Here is a 27,448-nt window from a genome sequence, read left to right as displayed (position 1 = left end):
GCATTGCTCTTTGCTGTGTTGGTGTGTAAACCCAACTTCGTGGCCCTGAATTTGTGCTTCTACAGGAAAAGAGGCTTACAAAGTGAGAATTCGTGGATGGGCTTGGTGGAGGGCGGTAAGTGTTTATAAATTGCTCACTTGTAGTGCCGGCCCTGGGCCAACATCAAGATTGGATGGTCACCAAATACAGTGGCAAGCTCTTAAGTAGAGACGCTGGTCCGGATCAAACAAAGACTCGAGCCTGGTCACGTACGTAGTAAGTTGAAGTTTAATTCCACGTTGAACTGGGATATAGCCTTGACTCGAGGCAGGATGATTTTTCTGAACGTTGCTTTGCTCCCGAAACATGTGCTTGACTGATGACTAAGCATTGTCTAGGCTCTGACTAAGCCAAAATGCTACGTGGCGTGGCCGTACACCTATCGCGTTTTTCCTTCATCCCAAATATGGGTCTGGTACGAAGTTCTTCCACCTGCGCAAATTGTTCCCCGGGGTTGTCCGTCATGCAGTGCATGCGGTACTGGCTCCATGGTAGATACGTCTTCCTAGACATCTTCCGCATTCCGCATTGGTGACCCTCTCTCAGGCTTCGGCCAGCTGTGATACACATACGCTAATAACAGCCTCCACCTCAATAATATTAATAGGCCTTGCGTACAATATTATGCCATCCCCGCCTCAGAACATGTTCGATGTCTGATTTTGATATATTCTGGATCATTTATGCGTCCCTGGGAATTTTCCAGAACGTGTATAGGCTCTGACGCCTTGCCAGACGCAATTGATTGGGAGAGACTCTGTTCAGGATATAAAAGCTAGCCGTCATCCCACTGCGTTCCCTATTTCATTCGAAATCAGATCCCATATCATCCGCACAGATAATGTGTCATGGTTTCTCCTTCCCCGTCATTATTGTTGCTTTGACAGCATCTCTGCGCATCTGTTAGTGCATGCAGGTGAGTATAGATCGTTTTCTTGATTCAACACCATGACTCACCCTTTTTAATACTTCTAGGGAACGTTGCTGACGAGTAGCTGGAAGCCGAAGTCACTGACACGTTGCAACAGTGAGTGATATTCCTAATTGTGCATTTATGCTGTGGTTGATGTCACGATACGTAGTTCGTTGCTGAGTCGATCAATATGGTCGGGTGGTTGCGATATAAGTAAAGGAAAATGAAGAACGTTCGCGAGGGGTGACTGCGATGGTTGGGACGTCTGTTACTTATGCTCGACGGTAAGAATCGAGAAATATATGAATAAATCTAATATACAAACACCGGAGCTCGTCACCCGGATCTCACCCTACCTTCAAATGTTGTTTGCTCCATGTCTTACATGCACACATATTCCACTGATGTCAAAAAATGCATTCCTATAAGACAAGCGCGTGCCTCCAAATTCACTCTACTAACGACCCCGAATAAGCGGCGCGGTAAGGCGTCACGGTGTAGGTGGTATATCGAACAAAGAAATCCACACGAGGCCGTCAGAGCCATCCACATGCTGGTCCATATGCCAGAGGCGAAGGTGCATGCGCGTGGCGAGGATCGCAATGATAAAGATATAAGATCTGTGTATGTGTGTTTTTGGGTGTAGTTAGTAGAAATTCCGAACCGAAGTTGGAGGTACATACTCTTGGAGGAGGAAGTAGTACGCGGACTGAGTGTGCGGAACATCAATGACTCAATCGTACTGAAGGGTGTTGGTTACGCACGTCGGAAAACAGCAGCGGCATAAGGACGTTCACGGCCGAGAGAACTTTCGAAACATTAATCATCACCGATTGGCACACATACGAAGTGCTGACTCACGAAGACCGCATGTATAGTAGAATATACTATGCTTCAGCAGGATGGCATGAAGAGGGCCTTTGGCCATCCGCCAGTTCTGTATGACTTGCACGAGTGTGAGGGAGAGTAATCCTGGGAATAGCGTCAGTCAACGTGTGTCTGTGATGTATACTCCCAATTTCCAGCGGCATACCCAGCGCAAACACAAAGAAGAGAATGAACGGCACGAAGAATGGGAAACTGCCCGAACTCCGGTAGCAACCTGTGATGCCTGGGATCGCACTAATCGTAACTGTGAAAATGAAGTGAATAAATGAGAATAGTAGCACGGAAAGGTGAGTGCACGAACCATATGATGTGCCAATAGTGGCCAAACGAATGCCGATGCATGCTATGATGATAGCCTGACTGAATCATCAACCATGATCTCGAGTGTGATGAGGGCAGGTGACTCACAATGTGGGTGGAAAGTATGGCTAAGAGTACGATCATATTGTTGCTCCAGAGCGCATGCGTTCTGAGTATAAAAAAGCCTGGATGAATCGGATCAGAAACACGTGTTTTGCCTCGGAGGAAGGAGAAATACATTCAGAGCAAGTGAGTGATATCAGACCAAAAGCTGTCAGAAAAGACTCTTTAGCATTCATGAATGACGTGTATGCACCGTGCACCGTGCACGTACATGCGTAAATGTCGCTTATTATCTGACATTTCTGGCGAAGTCATGCAATTAGCGGTATTCGTCAGTCGATAAGTCGGCTGCATGTTCACATACATTGGGGTTCTCGTTCAGGACGAAGGTCACTAAAGCATAGATATGTCAATCCATTATTAGGGCGATGTGTGCCGGGAATGAACGCACGACATAGATCCACGGTGATGAGGAGAAAGGGAATATATCGTGCAATGATATAAAGGCCTTTGACTTTGGTCCAGCGCGACATAAGAAGGAATGTCCACTTCGAAAAGCATATTATCAATATCCAAAGCGAGGCGTATCACAAAACGAGTGCATCACTTACTTCCTCATGAATTGAGCGAATATAATCATAGGTCTGGATAAACAGGTTTAACGGCGGATGAGAATAGACCGGGACAAGCCTACCCAGAATGTAACCAGCGCCGCTAAACTATGACGTTAGAACAAGGAAAAAGACGTTCAGACGACACGTACTGCATATGTACTGGTGGCCACATATGGTATATTGGTTATTATCTTCACATCGTATTGAGAAAGCGACGCACCGCTGAGAGCTGCAGCCTCCTGGCTCCTGCGACATCGTCAACCGAATACTCCATCTGCATTCGTTAGAGTGGTTGGAGAACCGGGTTTCGCGCACACATTATACACCTTCTTATATCTTATCAATGAACTGGAATCCCATCAAGATGGGGCGTAAATGTTAGGGAAAACATCCACCTGACCGTTTCACTGGGTGATTTAAAGTCGACATGGCCGCATGCATCGCAATAGGCGGGGCGCAACTTCATAAACGTTACAGTTGGTACATATAAATAGATTCGATCATCGCAAAGTTGATCCGGAAGTTTGTAACACCATCAGTCCTTGAAACACGCAGCCACCTTCAGGGCCCTACATTTCTACAGCTTCGAGGAAGGCTCAACCTCTGTCGCTCAACCTCTGTCGATCAACCCGGGGCGTTTCAGACGCACGCGTCTTCGAAGATGAAATTGACTCGCGCGTGATGATGGTATGTAAAGTAGACTGAAGGAAGTTGTAAGGGGGTAGATGAGGTGATAGAGAATCGTCCGCAGGCTGATGGAACATTGTCTCGTCTCTGTCGACGTCTTTCAAAAATTTCGATGAATCAAGACGGTCGAGTGGGTAGAGAAAATGATATCCTCACCTTATGAGATAATACTTGGACCCAGTCCCTTCCGTCTGGCCCACTGTTGGGTCAGAATGGTTTGAGGGTTCGAGTAGAGTTGTCGTCTTTCTTAAGCGAGTGCCTCTCAAACATCGATGGGCATATCCATCAAGACTGACATTGGGCACAGAACAACCATTGCAAACATCAGCAATATAAATATACGGTGGTGGTCGACAATGATGCGAGGTGTTAGGGATCTACGGCTTGCCTGTCGGGGTCTTCGCTGTCGTCGTCATTCCCGTTGTATTTGGCTCTAGTCACCGCGTCGGGTTTGCTCACGGGTTCATATTCGAATACTTCTCACGCTGATGACAAAAATCCATTCCTATAAGATAAGCGCGTTCCAAACTCGACCAAACCTCACTCTACAAACGATGCCGAATAAGCGCGCGATATAATATCACACCGTAATGTCTACAGGCGACACGTTGGACAGAGAAATCCACACGAGGGCCTCAGAGCCTTCCACACACTGGCTCGTATGCCAGAGATGGAGATGCATGCGCGTGGCGAGAATTGCAAGGATAAAGACCTGCAAACTGCATATTCGTGTTTAGGGGTGTAGTCAGTAGAAATTCGCAACAGAGTTTGGAGGTGCATACTCTTGGACGAGGGAGTAGTATGCAGACTGGGCGTGCGGAACATCAATGACTCAATCATACTGAAGAGTATTGGTTACGCACATCGGAAAACAGCAGCGGTACAAGGACATTCACGGCCGAGAGAGCTTTCGAAACATTAATCATCACCGATTCGCACGAAGACATACGTAAGCGCCGACTCACGCAGACTGCATGCATAGTAAAATATGTTATGCTTCAACAGAATGGCGTGCAAATGACCCTTGGCCGACCGCCAGTTCTGTATGGCACGTATGAGTGTGTGAGAGGCCAGTCCTGGGGATCATCAGTCAGCGCGCGTCTGCAATGTATGCTTCCAGTTCTCGGCGACATACCCAGTTGAAACACTAACAAGAGAAGAAAAGGTATGAAGAATTGGACACTGTGCGAGATCCGGTAGCAGCCCTTGAAACCTGGGATCGCGCTCGTCATAACTGTGAAAGTGGTGTGAACATGTATGGATAATAGGGGGAGGAGGTGAGAACACGAACCATATGACGTGGAAATTGCGGTAAAACCAATGCCGATGAATAACATGATGATAGCCTGACTGATTCATCGACCATGAGCGGGTGTGACGAGGGCACGACTCACAACAAGGGTGGTCAACATAGCTACGAGTACGATCCTATTGCTGTTCGAGAGCGCATATGTTCTCAGCACAAAAAAACCTGGATGAATCGGATGAGAAACACGTGTGTGTTGCGGGGGAAGGAGTTATACACTCAGAGCAAGTGAGTGATATCACTCCGAAACCTGTGAATGAAAAAGCAGCGCTCGACAAGGACGTGCATGCATGTACCCGTGCACGTACATGCGTATATATTAATCAACATCCGGCATTTCTGACAAAATCATCCAGTACGCATCATTCATCAGCGGGTAAGTCCGTTGCACATTCACATACATTGGGGTCCTCGGTCGGGGCGAAGTTCACTGAAGTCAACTGTTGTCAATTCATTGTCTGGGGCATGTGTGATGGAAACGAACGCACGATACAGATCCGTGGTAATGAGACAACAGGGGACATATCGTGTAATGATATAAAGGGCTTTCACCCTGGTCCAGCGCGACCGATGCAAGAATTCCCACTTCGAACAGCATATTATCAATATTTAAACCAAGGCGGATCACGGTACAAGTGCATTACCTCTTTATGAAGTGCACAAACATAATCATATGTCTGGATAAACAAGTTTAACGGCGGATGAGAATAAATCGGGACAAGCATATACCCAAAATATCGTCATCGACACTGAACTGTCAAGTCAGTGCGAGGAAGAAGTAGTTCCGACAGCACGCACCGCATATGTACTGTTGGCCACATATGGTGCATCTGTTATTATGTTGATTTCGTATCAAGAAAGCAACGCACCCCTAAGTATTGCAGAGTCCTGGCGGCTGTAACATCGTCAACCGAATACTCCATCTGCGTTTGTTCGAGAGGTAAAAATCGGGTTTCGCGCGCACATCATGCACCTTTCGCATCTCTTATGAATGAGCTGTGAACTTATCAAGATGGAGGTATCAATATTGGGGACACGATTCGGCTGACCTTGATGAGCGTCATGAATGGTTTCAGTGGCTGGTTGACGTGGTAACAGGTTGCACCACGCGCAACTTAATAAAATTCAGACGCAAAACACACCTACTATATGTGGTTAGGCCCGGGTTTGATCAACATAGCGTCGCTTGAGTGAGACATAGCTCTACACACTTGATGGAGTCGCTAGAGAAAATTATATCCTTACCTCGTGAGATAATACTGAGTTAACGCAGTCCCGTCTGGGCTGACCGGGTCAGGATGGTTTGATGGCCCCAGTAAAATTGACATCTTTCCTAAGCGAGTGATACACTATACTCCCTCTCAAACGATGGGGATATCCGTCAAGACTGCATCGATGTTATTGCTTTGGGCAGTGGGCACAGAACGACACTATAAAACGACACTATCAACATCAGTGACATGCGCTCGAGATTGTCGACTGTGCGCTGGTTGACTATGGATGTCGATTTATGGTCTGCCTGTCGGGGTCATGCTGCTACGACGGACACTTGCAAAGAAATAAATGAGTCGGAAGAGCCCATCATCTTCTGAGTGGTGTCGGTTTGAACTTCGGAAACTGAGCTGAGTTGGAGTTCATGGATGAGTGGGTCTCATACTAATAGTGGCAACTCAGAGCCTGAGATGCTGCTTGAAGTGGCCCAGAGCTCAACGGTACTCTGGTGCTGCTTCAGAATGTCCGATTTGTACCACTGGTCCATGATGGCGTTAGTTGAACCCAGCCGGCTAACACTAGTACTGGAATAGAGTTGCCAAGCTTTTGATGGATGTAAAATTGACATATGAATGATCCGTGTCTGCTCTTCTGCTGAAGCACATCGTCGTCATCGTCGTCCCCGTTGTGCTTGACTCTAGTAGCGTCGTCGTCGTCGTCGTCGCCAACGCCGTTCTCGTTGTAATTGCTCACGCGTTCATATCCGAAATACATAGCCTCCCAGGACCAGTCCCTGTAATACCCTAGGCGCCCGTACACAACAAGCTCTCTTGACACGCACCACCATGTCCAACCTACCCCCACCCGTCAACAATCCCTACGACCCTACAAACGCTCTCGACGATATCCCGGGTCTTCACTGGGCCCTCCACGAGTTCCTTCAATCTCGTATGCATGAAAGCGAGCGCTACTGCGAACAAAGCGATCCAGACAAGTACTTCCGTCTTCTTCACTCCCACCACAGAAGCTGAGATCACTGCAGACAGAGATTGTACTTTGCGACTGGGTATGGTCTTATTCAATGCGTGAAGGGTCTCATGTCTTTTGAGGACAAGGTTCGTGTGCTGCGACTAGTAGTATTCTCATACATGCTAATTCGTAATTTGGGATCCAGGATCTTTTAGCTTCTATCAATCACACCAAGCACGGTATCAGTATTGCTTCTGCACATCGTAAACGCCCCGGCAGCCTTGCAGGTCGTCTTGCGGGATACATAGTTCCCTCCCTCAGCACTAGCGGCACAGAATGGATTGCGGGTATGACACCCGTGGAACGCCATGCTGAACTCGTCTATGCAGAGAGTCTTTATCAAAAAGTGCGTTGGCTGGCAAGACGATGTGTTTTGCGCGGGATTCACGTGTTGGGGGCGCTGGCTGATGCCGCAACAGAGTCTTCTTGGGATCGTGTATTCGGGCGATTGGTTGGCGTTCATCAGGGAGGTGTGCGTGTTCTGTTTTTTCTCCTTTTTCTCTCTCACTGATACCAAAGTATAACCGCAAACACCTAGACTCAACATGCGCACCACTATCTCCATATACCGCCAACTCGGTAAATGGATCGAGACAGTCGATGCAGCATACGCTATTGCACACCCAGAACTGCTAGCTACTATCTCAACACCTAATTCCAACTCCACATCAGGGGGTGCAGGAGCAGAAACTGATATCGAAGAAACGCCACCGCAATCAAGCACTACAAGCTTTGCAAGCGCCAACTCATCCTCCGTCATACCTTCTACGTCCCCTTCTCCTTCCCCCAAGGTCACACCTACACACGAACTCACATCCCCACCCCCATCATCTCCCACCCCACCATCCACGCACCCATACCTCCCCTGCCCATCCATCGACCCCCATTTCCGCTCCGGGGTATACCTAGGCCTCGGCATGTCCCACCTCGTGCTCAGTATGATGCCTGGAAAGCTCCTCCCGCTGGTGGAGTTGTTTGGGTACAAGGGCGATAGGAAGTTTGGGTTAGAGTTGTTGGAGAGGGCTGGAGGATGGGGTGCAAATGGGCGGGTGGTCGAGAGAGGTGAGTGGTCCTGTTTTGTATTATGGTTCTTCAAATGGCGTTTTCGAATTGTTAGATGGAGCCCATAATGCATGTACAATGTCCAAAACGCTAACATGAATTTGACAGACACAGAAGGCGTCCGACGTGCGATCTGTGATATGTCACTACTCATATTCCACCTTGTTCTCTCTGCGTTTACATTTGAAGGAGTGGATGTGCGTAAGGCTGCGAGGGTATTGGAGTGGAATTTGAAGAGGTATCCGAATGGTGCGTGTGTATTTTCTGTTATTTCGCTGCGCTGTCTGATGTATCTTCGCTGCTTCACTCACTCGCTCCACCAATACTAAAACAGGCGTCTTCTTCCTGTTCGGCGCAGGCCGTCTCGCCCTCGTCCGTTCCCAACCCTCAAAAGCCCTCGCCTACTACGCACGCGCTGCACAAGCTCAGACACAGTACAGGAATTTGCACCATATTTCGTGGTGGGAGAGTGCCGTTGCTTGTTTGGGGCTTTGGAGGTACGTTTCTGTTCTGTGTGTTTCGCTGGTTTTGTGTTGTGTGGGGTTTCGTTTTTGTGTAGGTATATGCGTGCGTTTCAAGGATACTGATGGGTTCTTTTATGCAGAGTCGCGGAAAGCAGATCGTGGTGGGGGAAGCTTGGAGGCGAGGCTACGGTGAGCTTCCCTGCCCCTCTTTTGGTTTGTTTTCGCTTATGATTGTCTTCTTCGTGCGTCGATCTTTCCCCTCTATCTCTCGATCTCTTTCCGCCCAATTCATTGACCTCTCTACTCCCCATCCCTCAATCTCGTATTGTCATCTCGGTATATCAAGTGGTCTAAAGCAATATACACATACGGCGAGGCAGCATGCCTAGCCACGCTCGGCGAGCACGCACAAGCGAAGAAATTGATGGAGCGTGTCCAAGGGCTGAGGCAGAAAATCGCAGGGAAGAGTATTCCTGTCGAGGTGTGTTATTCGTTTTCATTACTTGCTTCCTGCATGCTTCCCCTCTCCCTTCCATTCCCACCCTAACCCGTCCCCAAACCAACCTCCAACCCATCCAAAGACCCAACACTAACCAAACACACAGAAATTCGTCGCCCGCAAAGCCCGCAAATACCTCTCCCAATCCGACAAACTTCTTCTCCCAGCCCTAGAGCTCGCCTACGTATTCCACGCGATCGCCCATGCGCCTAGGGAGGTTATTGCGAGGGAGATGATTCCTGCTGTTCGTGGTGCTTTGGGGGAGTTGGGGTTGGTGCTTTTGTCGCAAGGGAGTGAGAGTGGTAGTAGTGGGGTGGGTAGTGCAAAGGCGAGTGGGGTTAAGAAAGGAAATGATAAGAAGCTGGAGTCGCGGAGTGGGTATTGGGATGATGTCTGTCTTGCACGGTTTTTGGAGGGCGTATGTTGGCGGTTTGTGGCATATCCGGTGCGTATGTGGCTTTTTCGTTGGGATTAGCGTGTTCGGGCATTGGCTCTTTCTCGCTCTGAGAAGTCCTGATGATCTCAAGGATCGTTTTCGTGATGAGTAACAAGTTCTCACCCGTCATCTCGTCTTCCAACAATTCTTCACGACCGTTAAATACTCTCACTGACGCACGTCCGTCTAGGACCCGGACGCTGAGCTCGAGCCTGACGAAAAAATCCCGTTCTCACCAGAAGACGCGCGCGCGTACTCGGAAGGCGCATTCCGTGCTGTCTTTGAGCATGGACCTAACATCGAGTTGGACCACTATATCGTGTATTTTGCGCGTGAGTGTGTTTCGCTCTGTCGTTCATTATGAATTTGCCAACTTTCTGATTTGCTTTTTTCGTAGATTTTGAGTACGGCAGATTGCTAGCGAGATCAGGCGACAAGGATGGCGCAAGGACTCAGTTTAATCTTGTGATGTCTGGAAAGGCGCTTGAGGTGAACGCTGCTGGGCGAAAGGTACGTCGAGCGACTGCTGCTTTGGATTCGTCAATATTTCTCGATCTCATCACTGACGGATGTCTCCTTTTCAGAGTAAATACAGTTTAGAGGTACGAAACGCGTCCTGGAGCAGAATGAACTAAGACTGACTTGATTGTTGCAGAACGCACTTCACATAAGGACGAATGCAGCGTTAGAAGCATTAGATCAGAACCGCCTGTTGTGATACCCGTGCATACTGACGGACCCAGTTTCACGTCATATCTATTCGTATATCTATCGATACGTGCTGTCTTTCTGTCTATCCGCGCGTGGTGGTTTTGCTTACTTGCAATTGGGTGATACCTGCATACCTACATACATATCGTTGGTTTGGACCTGGGGGGGCTTATGGGAGTTGCGTCTAGATATCTGGCTGAGCTGGACGATCCTGATGCATATGGATGTTTTACGAGTTGACATAGTATACTCAGGGGGACCCTTGTGCTGTCGGTCAAATATCATAGGGACATTTTGAATCCTATGGTCCAATTTGAATCTTCCGCATCTTGTCTGATTCTATGAATCATTGATCAAACATGACAGACATACCATCGGACGCCTTTCCTCCTGCTGGTATGTGTGATACATTTTATGTCACATCGTATCGACTCATTTCATACCCACAGGCACTCCGGAAGAATCATGGGAACTTCTACTACACAGCTCCATACGGTGCGGAGTCGCCCAAATAACAGGGACTGCTTTAGCGGCCGTGTACAACATTTCCACTCCCATTGCAGATTTCTTGGATGGCAATCCATGATGTCGATCGCAATGGAAATCAACCTGAGCACCTTCGACTTCAAAAGGCTGAAGTGGAAGGGACCGGGACGACTAAAACGCGACGATTTTTATACAAGTACTGACAGCTTATATCAAAGCAAAGCATGCGCAGCGTTGAAAGATGGCGAAAATGCTGATGATATGATGTGCTGGCGCAGTTGGACGATGACCATGCATATTTGATTAGCTTTTTAGGTCTCGATGACACAGCGAACCCGCTGCAGGTCCAAATGCTTCTAGGTACTTTTTCCTGTCATATTTGCACAAAAATCTTAATGTTTAGCGGTTCAAAACGACATACTCATACGATGAAGCAGGATGCCATGCTGGGCAAATACACAGAAGTTGATGGAGCGCGTGCGTACAAGGGCTGAACAATGAGGCAGAAAACCTCAGGGAAGAATATTCTTGTCGAGATGCGTTTTTCGTGTTTTCATGACTTCGGACGATGTTGGTATTATCCCGGTGTTTCCCAGACGGCATCCGTTTACGAGCACAACTCGCACCTTGCGAGGCCCACGCATTGGATCCATCACATGTCGGTAGAGAAGCAGAAACACAAACCCGTATTCGTTGAATGATTACGAGACGTCGGTAGGCTCCGTGCATGCATGGGTTGACAGGTAGTTCAAGTATTAATGTAACATGACATTGCCCAGACATAATTTTATCCTCCAGAACACGAAATAAAGAAGGGGACGAAGTTCCTACATATATACTTCAAATCACCTATCCTTACGTACCACAACGAAACTCAAATCAAATATATATGTACTCCGTGCCCAGTACCCGGGGTTGATTACTTGGATGGCTTCCAGCGCTACACATCTCCGCCAGTCAACGCATCTGCACCAGCCTGGAAAGCAATGGACGTCATGTGCGTTCCCCCGTCGGACCTGGCCACGAGCTTGGCGTTATATTCACGAACGCTGAGGATCAGACGTGGTCCCAGCACACACATCTGGAACCCCTGGGCAATGCAGAGAATGCCAACATACACATCAGCTCCCAAACCATTTGAGAACTGTAGACATGATCAGGGGTGGTCAGATGGAGATGCTAGTCGCAGGTCAGCGCACCGTGATATTCGGAGACAGTTGTCCAAGAGTGAAGCAAGCCAAGAAGACAAAGCTAGCATATGCAGAACTTCAGCGAAACAAGATAACGACAGACAAATCACCGAGCTCACGCTAGAAAGTACAACATGTGACTTTGCATTAGCACCGTGAAACAGTCTCCAATGGTCGATCCTCTCTGCGATTGTCGCAGTTCACGGAGGTGTTTTATAGCAATCCAAACTGCAAGAAAAACAGTGAGGATCTCCCATATTACGGTGGGTATGATCATGTCATCATTCAGATATATCCCATCCGTGCCAAGACTGTAAAGACAGACATAGTAACCAGACAATACGGCCTCCTCTAGTATTTTTCCATGAGTCCCGTGTACTCAAGTCTGTCATCAGCAACGAAAGCTTACCCCCTGAATAACCTAGGTTTCCAATTACCGTCACAACCCCGGTGGCAATTGTGGAAACCAGCAAGAGTACAGCAAGAAATATGAGAATCTTGCTGGATCGCCCATACATGGCGTGTATCCGAGTCATCATGATGGCTTGCGTGATATTTCAGTCAAGTCAGTATCAGTAAGGTACGGCAGGTGAGCTCACCGCCCAGCATGGCATTGACGACAACGGGGGTGAATATCGATATGAAATGAAGGATGTTGCCTGGAAAACCCAGTGTCAGATGTGCATTGATCGACTCAATGCTTCAAATGAACTTGCAGCTGTTGCAGTCATGTCTAACTATCAAGCTGTCTGAGATTGTCGCTCACCCCTGTGTGGGAGCGCAGTCAGTGGTTGATTGGAAGTGTCAGCCATCGGTGCCGAATACCCACTATGTCTGTCACCGGGACTGGGAGAATGACTACGTGCTGCCAGTCAGAAGGAATGAACAAAGTGTATTTTGGGATACATACCTAGTACGGCGGTGCTGATTAATATAGCTTCTCAGTGCAGTGCGGTGTCAACGTGTTAGCCTTGCTAACATACAGAGAATACAGTATTCCAGCGTAACGGACCTAGCATATGAAGTCAGCACAAGATGTCAACTACGCTTATGAAATAACGTACACAAACATAGAGAACGGTCATGAAGGACCAACGTTGCCTCTGCCCCGAGTCAGCCGCATTGTCCTGTTTGCTTCTGGGACTCTGCTCACCCAGATGAGTTCGAACTGTTACAGTGTTTTTAGTGATATGTGAGATTGCTGCGCAGGTCATGACATCGACTTACCTCTTGTGCGGATGTTAATGCTTGAATACCGTAGTATACATATCAATGATCCACTCTGAAAGTATTATCTCGCTCACCCCAGTCGTATCCCACCACAACAGCAGATGCAACTGCGAAACCACAGTCAATGATAGTGAGACGTCAACATTGTCATGCCACTTGCTCTCTACGAACCTTCAAAATAGCCAGTAAACTGAGCAGAACTGAGGCTCGGCCACCAAGCAGGATCGTTTGAGACGAAGGTGGTCATATCAGGATGGGGCGTATGGAGTTCGTGCAGACCTACCACCATCCAGCGCTTTTATAGTGATGAGGCTGGACAATGGCCGCGTCTCGAACCACAATCTTCATTGATCACAGAAAGTAGAAAAGGAATAGTAGTGAGAAGCCGTCGTTCGAAGAACTTTCAATGATGTAACTTACATCTGAAACCCGCGGAATATTTGAACACCGGAAAATCTGTTCGTGATGAAACTTGCTGTTTGGGGGATTCTGCATCAGTTCCACCAGTAATAACAAAACGTTAGCTATCGATGAACATAGACCAACCGCAGGACTTGATTACATCTAAGCAGTGCAGTGACAGAGAACAGACCACTATGATGATGGATGTGCAAGGGTCAGAGTGATATTTGCAACATCAAACAGAGGAACGCCTGAGTTATTAATACCTACTTCGGCGTGGCCATTGATGATCTTTCCCAGACATCATCTGATTACAGCGGTGATGAACCGGGCTTGGGTGGACTCAGTTTGCAAGACCAGTTACTTATGAGGGAATTTTCACATCAAGGCTATGCGTCGCAGATCGCCGCAGAGTCTCTGAACAGATTGATGGAGGAGCTGGATGTTGTGCGATTGCTAATGCTGATTTTGTGCAGAACTCAGGATTCGATCGTGTCGAGGTGCGTTTTTGTTTCCGTTATCGCCTCTTTCCTTCCTTCCTAGACATACCTTAGTTGCCTGTCGACGAGTCTCTGAGGTTATTGGGCGGACGGGGTTAATTTGAGACATCGACATTGCAACGACTCGACGAGTTTGCGGAGTAGAACTGGGGAAAATTTTAAATTAACCAAAATGACCCTTAGTCGGTCCGGCTCGGCCGTGTATGCCCTTGTATGCCATGTACCATTTGACTTGATACATTCTAGCTTATCCGAAGCGGCCTCGGTCACAGCCATTTCATTACCGACGCTGCCGAAGGACCAGGGGGTGTGTTTCTTTCTTCCACTACGTAAGTACAGCGTGTGACTTCGCATTAGCACCGTGAAACAGTCTCTAAGGGTGGATCCTCTCTGCAATTGTCGCAGTTCACGGAACTGTTTTATGAAGATCCAGACTGCAAGAAAAAAGGCGAGGATCTCCCATATTGCGGTGGGTACCATCGTGTACAAATTTAGATCCAACCTGTTTGTGTCAAGGGTGTAAACACAGAGACGGTAACCGAAGTTGACGGTGTATGTCCAAGGGCTGAGGCAGAAAGTCGCGAGGAAGAGTTTTCCTGTCGAGGTGTGTATTTCGTTTAAATTTACTTGCTTCTTGCATGCTTCCCCCGTCCCTTTCATCCATCCATCCACTCATCTCATCTCCACCTGGAACCCAACACTCACTAAACACACAGAAATTCGTCGCCTGCAGAGCCCGTAAATACCTATCCCAATCCGACAAACTTCTCCTCTAAGCCCTAATGTTCGCCTACGTATTCCACGCGATCTCCCATGCGCCTAGGGAGGTTATTGCGAGAGAGGCGATTCCTGTTGTTGGTGGTGTTTGGGGGAATTGGGGTTGGTGCTTTTGTCGCGAGTGAGAGTGGTGGTGGTGGTGGTGGTGGTGGGGTGGGTGGTGGGGTGGGCAGTGGGAAGGCGAGTGGGGTTGAGAAACCAGAAGGCGGAGTCACGTAGTGGGTACTGGTCTGGTGTCTGTCTTGCACGGTTTGTGGAGCAGATGTGTTGGCAGTTTGTGGTGAATCCGGTGCATTTGTGTTTTTCGTGTTTCCTTTTTCCGTTGGGAATAGCGTGTTCGGACACTTGGACTTTTCTCGCTCTAGGAGGTGCAGATCATTTTGAGGATCGTTTTCCTGAGGGGCAACAAGCTCCCTGCCCGTCACCTCATCTTCCGACAATTCTTTACATACCTGTTAATACCCTCATTGATGCACGTCATCTAGGACCCGGGTGCTGAGCTTGAGAAAATCCCCTTCTCACCACAGGACGCGTACTCGGGGAGTGCATTCCATGCCGTCTTTGAGCACGGACCTGCCATCGAATTGGACTCTTATGTCGTGCATCATGCCCGTGAGCGAGTTTTGCTTTGTCGTTCGTTGAGAATTTGTCGACTTTTCTAATCTGCTTGTCTCGTAGATTTTGAGCACGGAAGGCTGCTGGCATGATCGGGCGACAAGGATGGTGCGAGGCAGCTAGTTCTACCAGTAATGTAACATGATATTGCCCAGATATAATTTTATCTTCCGGAACACCAAGTAAATGCCAGGATGTATCCACCAAACCACCTATCTTTAAATGCCACAATAAAACATAAAATATACACATACACGGTGCCCAGTACCCTGTGTTGGTCACTTGGGCTGGGATTGTTTTCGGTGCTACACATCTCCGCCAGTCAATACATGTTACGACAACGGTCGTAGTCGGACTGGGATGGGTAAGCGAAGGACGACGGTCCTAAGCTATTGTGTCGTGTATCGGTTGAACGTCAATATACCTGGTAGCCTAAGCCGTCAGGTTGTGACAGAACGGAAGGGGAGGTAAGCTTCTAAGGCAGCGGCCGAAGAAGGGTTTCGTGTTCGACGGTTAAGTCTAGACGAGGGATCGGTATCGACTCAAAGACAAACGGTCTAAGAGAAGATGTATCGGACTCAAGGATAGCGATCCAAGAGTATAGAGGTTTCGTGATCAGACTCAAGAGAGTTAACTCAAGAGAATATACAAGTCAAGGTAAAACCCAGTAGAATCAAGTTAAGGAATAATAGTACAAGTGGATCGACTATATATAGGTAGGGATCACAGTGTTCAGGGCAGGTCTGGTAATCGTACAAGAATCAGGAGGGAAGGCATAAGCAGGCAGGAGTCCATGCGGTCAGGGATAGGGTTCTGTGGGAACATCAAGGGAAAAGGAAGTAGGGCCATGAGGCCATAGATCAAGGGTCCAAATGGAAGCGTCTAGCTTCTATCACAGAAGGTCAGGGTCGGCGGGGATCAGGAAGTGCATCAAGCATCATGGTGAATCGTGAAGAGGTGAAGGTGTGACGTTGTGATGGGGTGAAGGGTCAGAAAAAGATAGGGGCTCTATGTTACTGTAACAATACATCTCCACCAGTCTGGAAAGCAATGGGTGTCATGTGTGTTGCCTCGTCAAACATGGCCACGAGCTTCACGTCATATTCACGAATGCTGAGGATGAGACGTAGTCCCAGCACACACATCTGGAGTCCCAGTAAAAGGGTGAAAAAGCCGCCGTAAACACCTATTCCCAAACTATATGTATACTGTAGATGTGATCAGGATTGGTCAGATGCAGATGCTAGTCGCAGGTCAGCGCACCATGATATAAGGAGACAATGCGCCAAGAGCGAAGAAAGCCACCACTGTGGGAAGTAAAAACCATTAAATTAAGTGACAGTGGCAATGAATGTGTTGAATTCACTCCCAGTGTCACTTAATCTCTGGTTACTTGCATTCATTGACAACTGGGGACATTGAATTTTACCCGCGAGAATGTAAGGGTATCAAATTCATTGTCAAAATTTTAAGGACACTGAAAATGACATTAGCAAATCACGTAGTCCCATTTTTTCCATTTTTTTCCATAATTTACTTAGCAAACAAATTCACTGACCGAGGCAGCTAAGGAGAATTTATATTTATTCCTAGGGACGGCTGCAATAAGCAATATTAGTTGTGTGCCTGAACTTTCTTGAACACTCCACCTTTCTAGTATTTCACGTATAACTTACTAGGATCTTAACCAAAAAATGTCATGAGACGATCAATAGACTACCCTTAACAAGGACTGCAACTTTAATTTTTATCGGAATAATTCCCATGGTGTACCATATTGATTGTATGAGTAGATTATTATTTTATTCTAAGTCCCATGGGTATGGTATATATATCAATTGCTGCATAGATATATACAAGGTTATGTAGTCTAGTGGTAAGTAATGCTCAAATGCGTGAGAATTGATTATGGGATTTCAGCTGAGCTTGCGTGGTTGGGAGTTGTGTGTTCAAACCAGGCAAGTGGGAAAGATTAGTGGATTTCTTTTTTTCTTTTTTTGACAAAATAAAAACTTGAATATGACAATGAATTTGGATCAGACAATGATTATCACCCCAACGTTAAATTCATTGTTTGTCAAAGAGCGATTCAGTGTCGCACAGCGGCACTGATTTACATTAACTGTCAATTAATTTCCTAGCTTTCAGCACTGATCATAAAGGTCTTTGGTTTTGATATTCATTGTCTCCACTACCCTCAGTGCACGGCAACGAAGCTAGCACATGCAGAACTTCAGAAGAACGAGATAACAAAAGATACGGACCGCCGAGCTCACGCTAGAAAGTACAACGCGTGACTTTGTATGAACACTGTGAGACAGTCCCCGATGGCCGATCTGCTCTGTGATTGAGATTGTCGCAATTCATGGAAGCGTTTTATAACAATCCGGACTGCAAGACAAAAGGCGGAAATTTCCCATATAGCGGTGGGTATGATCATGTCGTCAGTCAGTTCCAATGAGTTTGTGTCAAGATGGCAATCGCAGACATGGTAACCAGAGAGCACGGCCTCCCCTGATCGTTGTCCATGAGTCTCGTGCGCTCAAAGCTGTCATGAATAATTAAAGCTCACCCCCTGAATAACCCAAGTTTCCCATGAACATCACAACTGCGGCGGCGATCGTGGCAACCAGCAAGAATGCGGCGAGAAAGATGAGCATCTTGTTGGATCGCCCATACATGGCATGTAGCCGAGTCATGATGATGACTTGTATGATATTTTAGTCAAGTCAGTATCAGTACGGTACAGAGGTGAGCTCACGGCCTAGTGCGGCATCGATGACGATCGGCGCCCATGCCACTATGAAATAAAGGATGTTGCCTGAACAATCTAGTGTCAGATGTGTACTGATGGACTCAATGCTTAGAATGGACTTACAGCTGTCGTGGCCATTGTGCTGTAGAAACATCAAACTTTTAAGATTGTCACTCACGTCTGTGTAGGAATGCAGTTAGTGGTTGAATGGGAATAATAATGTCAGGTGTCTGTGCCGAATTCCCACTTGATCTGGCATCGGGAATGGGAGCAACCCTACATGCTGCCAGTTAGAATAAATTAACAGAGCGTATTTGGGGACACATACATATTGTGAACGCGCTGATTGTGACATATGGTATATATTAGTACAGTGCGGTATCAAGTTGTTACCATTGCAAACATACAGAGAATACAGTATCCCGATGTAGCGTACCTAGCATATGTTGAAGTTAGCATAAAATATCAACTGCGCTCATAACACAACGTACAGAAACATAAAGAATGGTCATGAAGGACCAGCGTCGCCTCTGCACAGAGTCAACCACATTATCCTGTTTGCTTCCGATATAATACTTTGCTCACCCAGATGAGTTCGAACTGTTAGAGCATCGTGAGATGGCTGCGCGGGTCATGAGATCAACCTACCTCTTGTGCGAATGTTAATACTTGAATACCGTATACATGTTTGAGTAATTCCCTCAGAAAGCATTATCTCGCTCACCCCAATCGTATACCACCGAGACAGTAGACGCAACTGCGAAACCATAGTTGATGATAGTGAGGTGTCAACATCGTGATCCCACTTGCTTTTTACGGACCTGCAAAATAGCTAGCAAAACGGAGACCGCTGATAACCGACCACCAAGAGGGATCATTTGAGACGATGTAGGTCATATCAGGATGGGACATATGGAGTTCGTGCAGACCCACCACCATCCAGCACTTTTATAGAGATGAGGCTGTTTCGGAGATAGTAGTGTGAGAAGCTCTGCATCAGTTTCAGTAATTATGAAACATCAGCTATGTATTAAGATAGACCAACCGCAGACCTTCATTGTATCTGAGCCGTGTAGTGACAGAGGACGGACCATGATGATGGTGGATGTGCAAGGGTCAGCGTGACATTTACAGCATCAGGCAGTGAAGATACAGACTGGTAGGAATGTCTAAGTTAATGTCTACTTTGGCGTGGCCATGAGTGATCTTTCCAAAACATGATCATAATGCGGTGACCTGCCGCGGTGGTTATGAGTGCCACATGTACCGGGCGCGGGTGAGCTAAGTATCAAGGTTACTTAGGGAATGCTCACACCGAGGCTATGCGTAGCAGATGTGCAGAGCTTCTGGATATATTGATGGTGGAGCTGAGCGCTGAACGTTGAATATTTGCGTGATTGCTGATGATGATTCAATCATTTTGTTTCCATTGTAGATCTGAGGTAATTGGGCGGACAAGGTTTACTTGAAAGTTGAGAGTCTTGAAACATTAAATTTGAAATTCGTGGGATAAGGACTGAGAAATGGTAAGAGACTCTGCGCCCGCCCGGCGCCAAAGGCCGAACAGAATCTATGATATACCATCAACTCGATCCTCCGTCACACCTTCCACGTCCCCTTCTCCTCCCCACGACTCACAAGGACTCACATCTATACAAGACCTCACCTCCCCACCCCACCACGTATACCCGCACTCCATCTATTGACCCCCATTTCCGCTCCAGCGTATATGTAGACCTCAGCATATCCCACCTTGTGATCAGTATGATGCCTGGAAACCTCCTCGCGCTGGTGGAGCTTTTTGGGTATAAGGGTGACAGGAAGTTTGGGGTGGAGTTGGTATAGAGTGCTGCGGGGTAGGGTGAGTAGTCACGTTTTTTTGTCATGGTTCTTCCACTGGCGTTTTCGAATTGGGGCATGGAACCCATACTGTCTGTGCAAAGTCCAAACTGCTACAGTGCCTTGCATATAAAACTGTGTAGTCGCATTTCCACAAACCCTATTTGTACCTATTTGCTCGGGCCAAAACATACCAAAAATACCTTTGTTGGTGTGACCAGTCACAGCCTCACTGATGTCCTTGACTTTGCAGACTCGTGCCCTCGCTAGAAAGATTTCTGGAATATGCGAGCCAGTCATTGCATGCTCATAGCGCTAGGTGATGATGCATTCTCGAAGCTGTTGAGACAGGTGAGGAGGCATAATTTGATGTGACTGGTCACAGCAACAGGATATTTTCGGTATGATTTGGCCCGAGCAAATAGGTACAAATAGGGTTTGTGTAAATGCGACTACGCAGTTTTATATGCAAGGCACTGTAACATGGATTTAACAGATACAGAAGGTGTCTGACGTGCGATCTGATATGCCATTACTCATCTTCCACCTCGTTCTCTCTGCGTTTATATTTGAAGGCGTCGATGTGTGCAAGGTTGTGAGAGTGTTGCAGTATAATTTGAGGAGGTATCTAAATGGTGCGTGTGTCACGGTCTTTGTGTTATTTCGCTGCGCTGTCTGATGTTTCTTCGCTCGCTTCCTCCACCAACACCAAAACAGGCGTCTTCTTCCTGTTCGGCGCAAGCTGTCTCGCGCTCATCCGTTGCAAATCCTCAAAAACTCTCGTCTACTACGCACGCGCTGCACAAGCTCAGACGCAGTACAGGAATTTACGCCAATCTTCGTGATGGGAGAGTGCGGTTGGCCTGTTTGGGGCTTTGGAGATGGGTTTCTGTTCTGTGTGTGTTTCGCTGGTTGCTGGGTTTGGAGTTTGGGTTCTTGTAAACGTTCTCTGGTGGACGTTCTATGGGCAGGGAGGGGTCCAGGGTGATACAGGGCAGGTGTAGATCTGAATATATGCACGATACTGATGTTGGTGTTCTGCAGCGTCGCGGAAAGTAGATCGTGGTGGGGGAAACTTGGGGCCGAGGCTACAGTGCGTGTATCTTTCCCTCTTTCGTCTTCATATTCCTTTTTTTTCAATTCCGTGTATCGATCTCTGACTGTCATCTTGGTGTACCGCTTCATCTCGTGTGCTTTGCTTTGTGTCGGTGTACCTCCGCTTCACCTCACTGAACCCACATCCAGTGGTCGAAAGCGACACATACATACGGCGAAGCAGTGTGCCTAGCCACGCTCGGCGAACACGCAGAAACGAAGAAGCTGGGCGCGTCCAAGAGCTGAGGAAGAAAAACACGGCAAAGAGTATTCCTGTCGACGTGTGTTTCTAGTGTTCTCATTACTTCAGACGACGCTGATACTATCCCGGCGTTTCCCAGCCAGCATCCGTTTACGGTCACAACTCACGCCTCACGAAGCCCATACATTTAATTCATTGTATGTCGGTAGAAAAGCAGAAGGTAGCAAACACAAATCGAATCGAGTAGAACGCTGGAGCGTCCGAGTGACCTGCCATCAAGTTCTTTGGGGGTCTTGGAGAGGAGTCATGGATGCAGGTATGTTGTCTTTCACTGTGCTTCTAGTTGATCTTCCGGAGTCTTATGATACACTCCTAGCGATAAGCATCGTTCACACTATAGTGATAGACTAGCTGTTCTCGTTGCAGTTTACTGTCTAGATTCCATTTAGATCTGTAGTTGCGCGCCCTCGCATTAATTGAATGTGTCATCCCCGTTGTGCCCCCAGCATCGAAATCGAAAGCTAACCTGATCATGATGTGTTGCTACCCCACTAGTCTTTTCACACTAAAATCCTTCTGATGTAGGCACGGCTAAGCATCATGACGGAAAGCCTGTTTATTCCAGAGATATACTCGACATCCATTGATCTACATAAGATATCGCAGCTCCGCACCCCGTTGCATCGTGATCTCTCTTACAGAAACGAGCCTCCAAGGGCTAGTCGACACCCACAATGGCACACCGTCCCCATCCAACATGCGTGTGGTCTCTGCCCTCTCCAACTGCAATACTCACTGCGCCTCACCACCACCTCCTCCTTATTCCCGCTACGGATCTTTCGTTTCGCCCATTCTCAAGGTAGATGGACAGCATAAGCGACATATTCATCAATATGCTCAGGAGGGGATATTCACGGATGAGCGGGTGCTTGCAGTTGAGTGCTGCCCGTGTGTTTTCTCCATTCAGTGTTGTTGGAGTAGTTGGATTGTGCGTGTGTGCGTGTTGTTGAGTGTGAGTTTGAATGGCGAAGGAAGTTGATTGCGACGAGCCACCCATCAAGAGATGGTGAGGATAGGATTAAGGAAGATTGGCCGTTGTTGATGGATACAGTTCAAGCTCACTAAACCTGCGTGGTCGAGTTTTGGCTTGCACGGTTGGTCCAAGATACAATAAACAGGAAAGCAAGTCTAAAGAGTAGAGTAGCGATGGGAGAGGAGTATGGAGACGCAAGTGATTCGGGCTTGACAAATGTTCAGCGGTACGTCGTGGAGTAGTAAATGAAGCAGAACAGAACAAATTGAAGTCGTAATGAAGCATCGCAACAAGGCAAATATGTATTGTACGGTCCAACATCAGTCAATCAACAAAGTACGTGCCCATGGCGTGACCCGACAGATATCTATCACGAAGATGACTCTGCCTACTGCGTCCGACACTCGTGCCACGACGTGCCATGTGCGACACGACTCAAGTCCAGCTGTAAGGCGTTGGTAGGTATCACCAACACGTTTCCCTGGGCGAACATCGCTGGGTGGAAATTAAGTGGGATCCATAGAAGAAGGCGTCCTTCGGGACTTATCACCCACCCCTCCTCGTTCAAACCATAAGGAGCTGGGGCTTCAGAATCTGAGAGAAAGGACGAGGCGGAATGAAGGGCATGAGATGGGTCAGGTGAGAAGCATATTGCAGATGCGAAGAGTTGGTGCCGGTTAAGAAATTCTAGGTCCCACACCCGGATGGTCTTGTCTCGTGAACCAGACACAATGTGTTTGCCATCGGGTGAGATTGCGACGGACATAACTAGACTAGTGTGCCCTCGGAAAGGGGCACCCACTGCCTCGCCAGTCTTCATATTCCACACCCGGATCGTCTTGTCACGTGAGCCAGACACAATGTGTTGGCCATTTTGCGACAAAGATAAGAGGTAACAAAAAATGAGGCCATAGTGTAAGATTGATTAATACAAGTCTGGGCACTGTAGAAGACTATGTATGCATACTGGCCTAGGACTCTCAGTCCCAGCAAAGTATGCATACAGGCTTCTTTGTATTGATACTAGCACTCGGACACAATGTTGAACTTCTCTGGCTGATCCTCATTCCCAATTTGGGTACTCCCATCTATTCTTGCTGGCTATATTAATCCCTCGACTAAAAATAGGTTGTCTGCATCAGTTTCCCTCGATTCGTACTGCTTCTCCACCTATAAATATGTCACCCCTCCTTCTTGGTTCTTGCTGGCTATATTAATACATCAGTTCCAGCCTATAATCTCCACCCCCTTAAATCTCGCACCCTTCCGGACCCTTCCGTTCTTACCGGTTCTTGCCAACTTGTTCCTGACAGATCCTGGCCCAGCCCCTCAGAGCCACGTGACAACCTTGTGATGAATTTTTGACCGTCCCTTCAAGCCACGTCACAAGTTCACGATGAATTTGACTAAGTCCCTGCAAGCCACGTCACAAGTTCACGATGAATTTTGACTAAGTCCCTGCAAGCCACGTGACAAATTTACGATGAATTCTGACTAAGTCCCTGCAAGCCACGTGACGAGTTCATGATGAATTTCGACTAAGTCCCTGCATAATAAGTATGAGACATATAAACTGTTTACTGCAGTACCTAAGCTTGTGACACGATGCTGAAATGTTGACTACATGGTATTGAAAAAATTGACATGAGACATGATTGGGGTTTGCTAACGAGATGCTCAATTTTCCTGTGTTCGACGAAGATCATTGTGTCAAAAAATAGTGTATTTTGAGTAAAGACGGCGAATACATGTAATACGACAAGAACAATATACGATATACAGCAAACATGATGGCAAGAACACAACATCCTCAGTGAACCAATTTGCGTGACCTAGAACAAAAGTTCAAAGCGGAAGTGAAAAAAATTGTTAAACTTACTTTCGTGGCTTTCTTCCCATACCGTCAGCACCAATATTATTAGCTTCTGTTGTGCGAGTGGACGGAACATGAACTCGGCTGCTACAGCGCACTTGGTTATTGACGATATCATCTAGAGGCTGCAAATTCTCCATGGGCTCGCTGTCAGCAGGTAGCTGGCTACTTGGTGCAGCTGTGGCGGCCCGCGGAGGAGTCTCAGCAGGCGGTAATGAACTTGGGTGAGTCGCTGGTGCCGCAGGAGGCACAGAAGGGGAATCACGATGGTGAGTCACCGGCACTGGGGGAGGGGAATCACGATGGTGAGTCGCTGGCGCCGCAGGAGGCACAGAAGGGGGAGGGGAATCACGATATAGACCATGGGAAGTTCCAGTTCCTCCTCTGAATGGACGGGGCCGAGGTACCTTCTTATAGTTACCAGAGGGGCTCTTCGACTTGATACGAGCTAAAGCACTGCGGAAGCGTGGGGGTGAAAGTATAGACTGAGATGGTTGTGAATTGTCAGCAGACGGAAATGGAGGTAAGATAAGTTGGGGACCCTCGGTCCCATCTGCAGTAGATTGGAATAGGTATGATTGTGAATCCGCCAGGAAGTTGTCAAGGGCCTCGTTTGACAGATCGAAAGAATTGCCGGGAATGAGATTGAGTGAATCATCGGGAATGGGATCAAATGAGAACTCGCCCGACATATCGAGTGAATTGTCAATAGGATGAAATGAGAAAGGGTTAATGGGGGGGTTAATGGGGAAGAATTGATCGGCCGAGGCATGCGGCACTTCTTGAGTTGCAGTTGGAGCAGCAAGGAAGTCGGTGGTGTCCATAAGGGGCACAATAGTATCAATACTCGATGGAGACGAATCTGGGACGGAGGTGTCTATAAGGGGCACAATAGTATCCATACTCGAGGGAGACGAGTCTGGGATGTGCTCCTGGACAGAAGCAGCTGTGGAGAAACACAGAAACACCATCAGCATTACCTAACCAGAAGACCACACCGACTTACCAAAAGCGCCCTTCAAAAAAGTAGTGAATGGTTCGATGATTCGTGCGTGATGGTCAGGCAGTGTATCACGAAAGTTGAGGCCGGTAGTACCCTTCCCATGGTGGAAACTATAGAGCAACATGAAATCAAGGTAACCGAGCACAAAAACAAACACTAACCTGTAAACGCGAAGATCCCCACCTACACGAGGGTCTGGTCCCCCAATGTACACGCTCCCATTCCAACCTGTTGTGTTGTGGATGGACTGTAGAAGTTGTCCGATCAATCCACCCAGCCCTTCAATGCATCTGTGGGAATGTTAGTATTGCTGCAACATGTTCAGAGACATGTACGCACTGCAACTTTGCAGAGTCACTGGGATTAGACAGTGCCTCCATCTCAGCCTTGGCCTTCTGCACACGTAGCTTACATTCAGCTTTCGCCTCCCACTCCATCTTCAGCACATATTCTTGTCCCCGCGCAGTCATGGCCTTCGTTGCTTCTGTACGAAGCAAGGCCATGCGATTTTGTTGAGTGCATGATGCTATCTTAGATGATATCTCATCCTTGATGGCGCTGTTGTCCTTGTACTCGGTTTGAATAAAATATTCCACAGCAGACGGCCCACGAGTGCGAGCAGTGGTGGAGCCCATGAGCTTCGTAATCGTTTTAGTGAATTGTGTCACTCGTCCTTGCGCAGCGGCGGAGTTGCTGCGGTAGAAGTAAGAACAGAGTTTCTGTAACACGTATAAGCAACCGTAATACAACAGGTGTGTGGCCAACTTACGGAACGACATTTTTGGAGATGTAATCCTAATTCAACTGTCTGCTCTTCTGATAACTGGGATTTGGTAAGTGGAACACCAGTCTCGCTGTCTTTGAAATGCACAGCAGCTTCAGGCCAGTTCTCGAACCATTCACAGGATGTATTCGCAAAGAAGACAGTTGTTTCACCCTGCAGCTGGCTGAGGCGGAATGCATCCACCTTAGTTTTCAGCCAAGCCAACTGTTCGCGTGTCATCCATGATACACCGGGCATCTATGAACCGGCGGCATTAGGCTAAAATGAATTTCATCACCTATGTCACATACCTTATTTTTTTTTTAGATGAGTCTCCGCGCTGGCGTTGCAGGCGTGTACTGATACTCCATTTGGGACGGACTTTGAATCTTATTTTTGCATTATCCAATGAGAAGGGCTGATCGCACGGAGTTACCCGACAAAAGCTATTATAAGTGGATGGAATTTCAACAATCTCACATCACATTACTGCTATTACCCCCGCTTGACCTTGTTTGTCCAAAATGAAAGTTTTTCCCAGCCTCGTCAAGGAACAAACTTTCACTTTATCCGAACTAGCAAGCGCCATAGAGCTTGTGCGGGACCAGCGTGGTGAGTGCGAGCCTCTGGCTAATTCTCACTGGGCTGAATGGTTATTCTAGCCATAATCGAGGCGCACGCTAACCACAGTCTACCCGAAATTACGGATGACCTTGTGCTTGGCCACTGCCCTGCATGCGTTTTTCGTGCACACAAGCACTTGTGCTATGTTTGTGGTACAATTGGTGAGCATTTAATATTTCCGTACTCAATGTTCAACCTTACAACCCACGGCAGATGACGAGGGTGGTGAGTCACAGAGTACCCACACAAATGACGGGGGTGGTGAGTCACAGAGTGACACATCGACAACTGACAGCATTGACACTGCTCCCGCCCTCGTCGTCAACACTGTCGCTGCTCCCACCATCAATGCAGCACCCATTGTCGTCAACACTGTCGCTGCTCCCACCATCAATGCAGCACCTGTTGTCATCAACGCCGCTGCTGCTCCCACCATTCGTGCAGCTGCTCCCACCCTCGTCAACACTGCTGTCCCCACTACTCAACACTCAAGCACCTCTGCATCGGTGCGCTGGTATGTCATTACTGTTGGACGTGAAACTGGGGTCTTTCAAGGATGGTACATACTCCGAGATCTGCTGGTCTATTATTTTATTCAATTTTCTCCCAGGCACAATGTGCATGTGCATGTCGTCGGTGTTCCAGGAGCTTGTTTTGCGCGTTACTCCTCTCTAGCTGTCGCCCAGGCTGCCTATGGACAGGCTTTGGATGATGGCGCAGTCAATCAGGTGCCGCTCTAGGAGTAACATACTGTACTGTACATTTATGTGTGGCCTGTCCCGTTTCTTGCATCCAATATGATGATACCAATTGCTGTCATTTGTGTGTGTGTGTGTG

General features: G+C 47.7%; 11 protein-coding genes across 11 annotated transcripts; 5 read left to right on the top strand and 6 right to left on the bottom strand.

Moving 5' to 3' along the window:
* Positions 1–1,369: 1,369 nt before the first annotated feature.
* Positions 1,370–3,154, bottom strand: DEU56DRAFT_980757 (uncharacterized protein). The gene is made up of 15 exons (XM_041359796.1): positions 3,039–3,154; positions 2,968–2,977; positions 2,899–2,918; positions 2,816–2,848; positions 2,656–2,752; positions 2,569–2,597; positions 2,476–2,506; positions 2,380–2,412; positions 2,250–2,326; positions 2,143–2,197; positions 1,987–2,085; positions 1,815–1,925; positions 1,718–1,761; positions 1,637–1,662; positions 1,370–1,573 (listed from the first exon to the last, which is right to left on the bottom strand). The coding sequence occupies exons 1-15, from the start codon at positions 3,096–3,098 to the stop codon at positions 1,444–1,446; spliced, it is 855 nt and encodes a 284-aa protein (XP_041208366.1). The 5' UTR covers positions 3,099–3,154; the 3' UTR covers positions 1,370–1,443.
* Positions 3,155–3,984: 830 nt separating this feature from the next.
* DEU56DRAFT_353312 (uncharacterized protein) lies at positions 3,985–6,015 on the bottom strand. The gene is made up of 16 exons (XM_041345811.1): positions 5,861–6,015; positions 5,681–5,807; positions 5,610–5,619; positions 5,541–5,560; positions 5,456–5,488; positions 5,300–5,396; positions 5,213–5,241; positions 5,120–5,150; positions 5,029–5,061; positions 4,900–4,976; positions 4,797–4,851; positions 4,641–4,739; positions 4,471–4,581; positions 4,369–4,412; positions 4,288–4,313; positions 3,985–4,224 (listed from the first exon to the last, which is right to left on the bottom strand). Exons 2-16 carry the CDS (start codon positions 5,732–5,734, stop codon positions 4,086–4,088), a joined length of 858 nt encoding a protein of 285 aa, XP_041208365.1. The 5' UTR covers positions 5,735–5,807; positions 5,861–6,015; the 3' UTR covers positions 3,985–4,085.
* Positions 6,016–6,868: 853 nt separating this feature from the next.
* DEU56DRAFT_736904 (uncharacterized protein) lies at positions 6,869–10,231 on the top strand (the record flags this gene model as incomplete). The annotated part of the gene is made up of 16 exons (XM_041348548.1): positions 6,869–7,017; positions 7,066–7,138; positions 7,198–7,398; positions 7,472–7,524; positions 7,591–7,648; positions 7,844–8,114; positions 8,223–8,363; positions 8,449–8,611; positions 8,719–8,767; positions 8,925–9,059; positions 9,184–9,347; positions 9,411–9,522; positions 9,704–9,845; positions 9,911–10,023; positions 10,098–10,115; positions 10,169–10,231. 16 exons carry the CDS (start codon positions 6,869–6,871, stop codon positions 10,229–10,231), a joined length of 1,905 nt encoding a protein of 634 aa, XP_041208364.1.
* A 352-nt stretch (positions 10,232–10,583) lies between these two features.
* On the top strand, positions 10,584–10,810 carry DEU56DRAFT_912793 (uncharacterized protein; the record flags this gene model as incomplete). The annotated part of the gene is made up of 2 exons (XM_041357447.1): positions 10,584–10,620; positions 10,674–10,810. The coding sequence occupies 2 exons, from the start codon at positions 10,584–10,586 to the stop codon at positions 10,808–10,810; spliced, it is 174 nt and encodes a 57-aa protein (XP_041208363.1).
* Positions 10,811–11,650: 840 nt separating this feature from the next.
* On the bottom strand, positions 11,651–13,742 carry DEU56DRAFT_901465 (uncharacterized protein; the record flags this gene model as incomplete). Its single annotated transcript, XM_041356552.1, has 15 exons — positions 13,677–13,742; positions 13,551–13,605; positions 13,302–13,472; positions 13,205–13,237; positions 13,128–13,147; positions 13,054–13,068; positions 12,961–13,003; positions 12,884–12,908; positions 12,811–12,824; positions 12,726–12,758; positions 12,500–12,559; positions 12,310–12,444; positions 12,020–12,251; positions 11,910–11,961; positions 11,651–11,854 (listed from the first exon to the last, which is right to left on the bottom strand). The coding sequence occupies exons 3-15, from the start codon at positions 13,417–13,419 to the stop codon at positions 11,651–11,653; spliced, it is 984 nt and encodes a 327-aa protein (XP_041208362.1). The 5' UTR covers positions 13,420–13,472; positions 13,551–13,605; positions 13,677–13,742.
* Positions 13,661–15,755, top strand: DEU56DRAFT_901464 (uncharacterized protein; the record flags this gene model as incomplete). The annotated part of the gene is made up of 10 exons (XM_041356551.1): positions 13,661–13,746; positions 13,850–13,979; positions 14,009–14,032; positions 14,279–14,339; positions 14,403–14,501; positions 14,562–14,636; positions 14,856–14,962; positions 15,295–15,421; positions 15,488–15,627; positions 15,679–15,755. 9 exons carry the CDS (start codon positions 13,661–13,663, stop codon positions 15,514–15,516), a joined length of 738 nt encoding a protein of 245 aa, XP_041208361.1. The 3' UTR covers positions 15,517–15,627; positions 15,679–15,755.
* Positions 15,756–17,696: 1,941 nt separating this feature from the next.
* Positions 17,697–19,091, bottom strand: DEU56DRAFT_912790 (uncharacterized protein; the record flags this gene model as incomplete). Its single annotated transcript, XM_041357446.1, has 12 exons — positions 17,697–17,938; positions 17,997–18,131; positions 18,186–18,245; positions 18,303–18,321; positions 18,427–18,455; positions 18,508–18,521; positions 18,587–18,615; positions 18,671–18,709; positions 18,765–18,779; positions 18,828–18,847; positions 18,904–18,936; positions 19,001–19,091. The coding sequence occupies 12 exons, from the start codon at positions 19,089–19,091 to the stop codon at positions 17,697–17,699; spliced, it is 726 nt and encodes a 241-aa protein (XP_041208360.1).
* An 855-nt stretch (positions 19,092–19,946) lies between these two features.
* Positions 19,947–21,359, top strand: DEU56DRAFT_756149 (uncharacterized protein; the record flags this gene model as incomplete). The annotated part of the gene is made up of 7 exons (XM_041349987.1): positions 19,947–20,018; positions 20,289–20,369; positions 20,515–20,657; positions 20,736–20,914; positions 20,946–21,018; positions 21,063–21,111; positions 21,264–21,359. 7 exons carry the CDS (start codon positions 19,947–19,949, stop codon positions 21,357–21,359), a joined length of 693 nt encoding a protein of 230 aa, XP_041208359.1.
* Positions 21,360–22,622: 1,263 nt separating this feature from the next.
* On the bottom strand, positions 22,623–23,114 carry DEU56DRAFT_946308 (uncharacterized protein; the record flags this gene model as incomplete). Its single annotated transcript, XM_041359041.1, has 2 exons — positions 22,623–22,843; positions 22,903–23,114. The coding sequence occupies 2 exons, from the start codon at positions 23,112–23,114 to the stop codon at positions 22,669–22,671; spliced, it is 387 nt and encodes a 128-aa protein (XP_041208358.1). The 3' UTR covers positions 22,623–22,668.
* Positions 23,115–24,158: 1,044 nt separating this feature from the next.
* On the bottom strand, positions 24,159–26,245 carry DEU56DRAFT_756148 (uncharacterized protein; the record flags this gene model as incomplete). Its single annotated transcript, XM_041349986.1, has 6 exons — positions 24,159–24,180; positions 24,228–25,167; positions 25,228–25,334; positions 25,386–25,514; positions 25,564–25,943; positions 25,994–26,245. 6 exons carry the CDS (start codon positions 26,243–26,245, stop codon positions 24,159–24,161), a joined length of 1,830 nt encoding a protein of 609 aa, XP_041208357.1.
* A 266-nt stretch (positions 26,246–26,511) lies between these two features.
* Positions 26,512–27,351, top strand: DEU56DRAFT_912787 (uncharacterized protein; the record flags this gene model as incomplete). The annotated part of the gene is made up of 4 exons (XM_041357445.1): positions 26,512–26,599; positions 26,650–26,772; positions 26,825–27,170; positions 27,222–27,351. 4 exons carry the CDS (start codon positions 26,512–26,514, stop codon positions 27,349–27,351), a joined length of 687 nt encoding a protein of 228 aa, XP_041208356.1.
* Between the last annotated feature and the right edge of the window lie 97 nt (positions 27,352–27,448).

The sequence above is a fragment of the Suillus clintonianus genome (genome assembly GCF_016758775.1).
Source record: "Suillus clintonianus strain FC179 chromosome Unknown DEU56scaffold_36, whole genome shotgun sequence".
Lineage (NCBI taxonomy): Eukaryota > Fungi > Basidiomycota > Agaricomycetes > Boletales > Suillaceae > Suillus > Suillus clintonianus.
Note: the sequence above shows the minus strand (reverse complement) of the source record. Positions and strands in the feature narration are given on the sequence as shown.

Coding starts and splice junctions, on each gene's coding strand:
- DEU56DRAFT_980757 (XM_041359796.1), bottom strand. CDS start 3,098: ATGCAGATGGAGTATTCGGTTGACGATGTCGCAGGAGCCAGGAGGCTG. Junction 2,598..2,655: donor CATCACCGTGGATCTATGTC/GTGCGTTCATTC, acceptor TCTATGCTTTAG/TGACCTTCGTCCTGAACGAG. Junction 2,507..2,568: donor TCCTGAACGAGAACCCCAAT/GTATGTGAACAT, acceptor TGACTTCGCCAG/AAATGTCAGATAATAAGCGA.
- DEU56DRAFT_353312 (XM_041345811.1), bottom strand. CDS start 5,734: ATGGAGTATTCGGTTGACGATGTTACAGCCGCCAGGACTCTGCAATAC. Junction 5,151..5,212: donor CCCCGACCGAGGACCCCAAT/GTATGTGAATGT, acceptor TGATTTTGTCAG/AAATGCCGGATGTTGATTAA. Junction 4,413..4,470: donor TTACTATGCATGCAGTCTGC/GTGAGTCGGCGC, acceptor ATGTTTCGAAAG/CTCTCTCGGCCGTGAATGTC.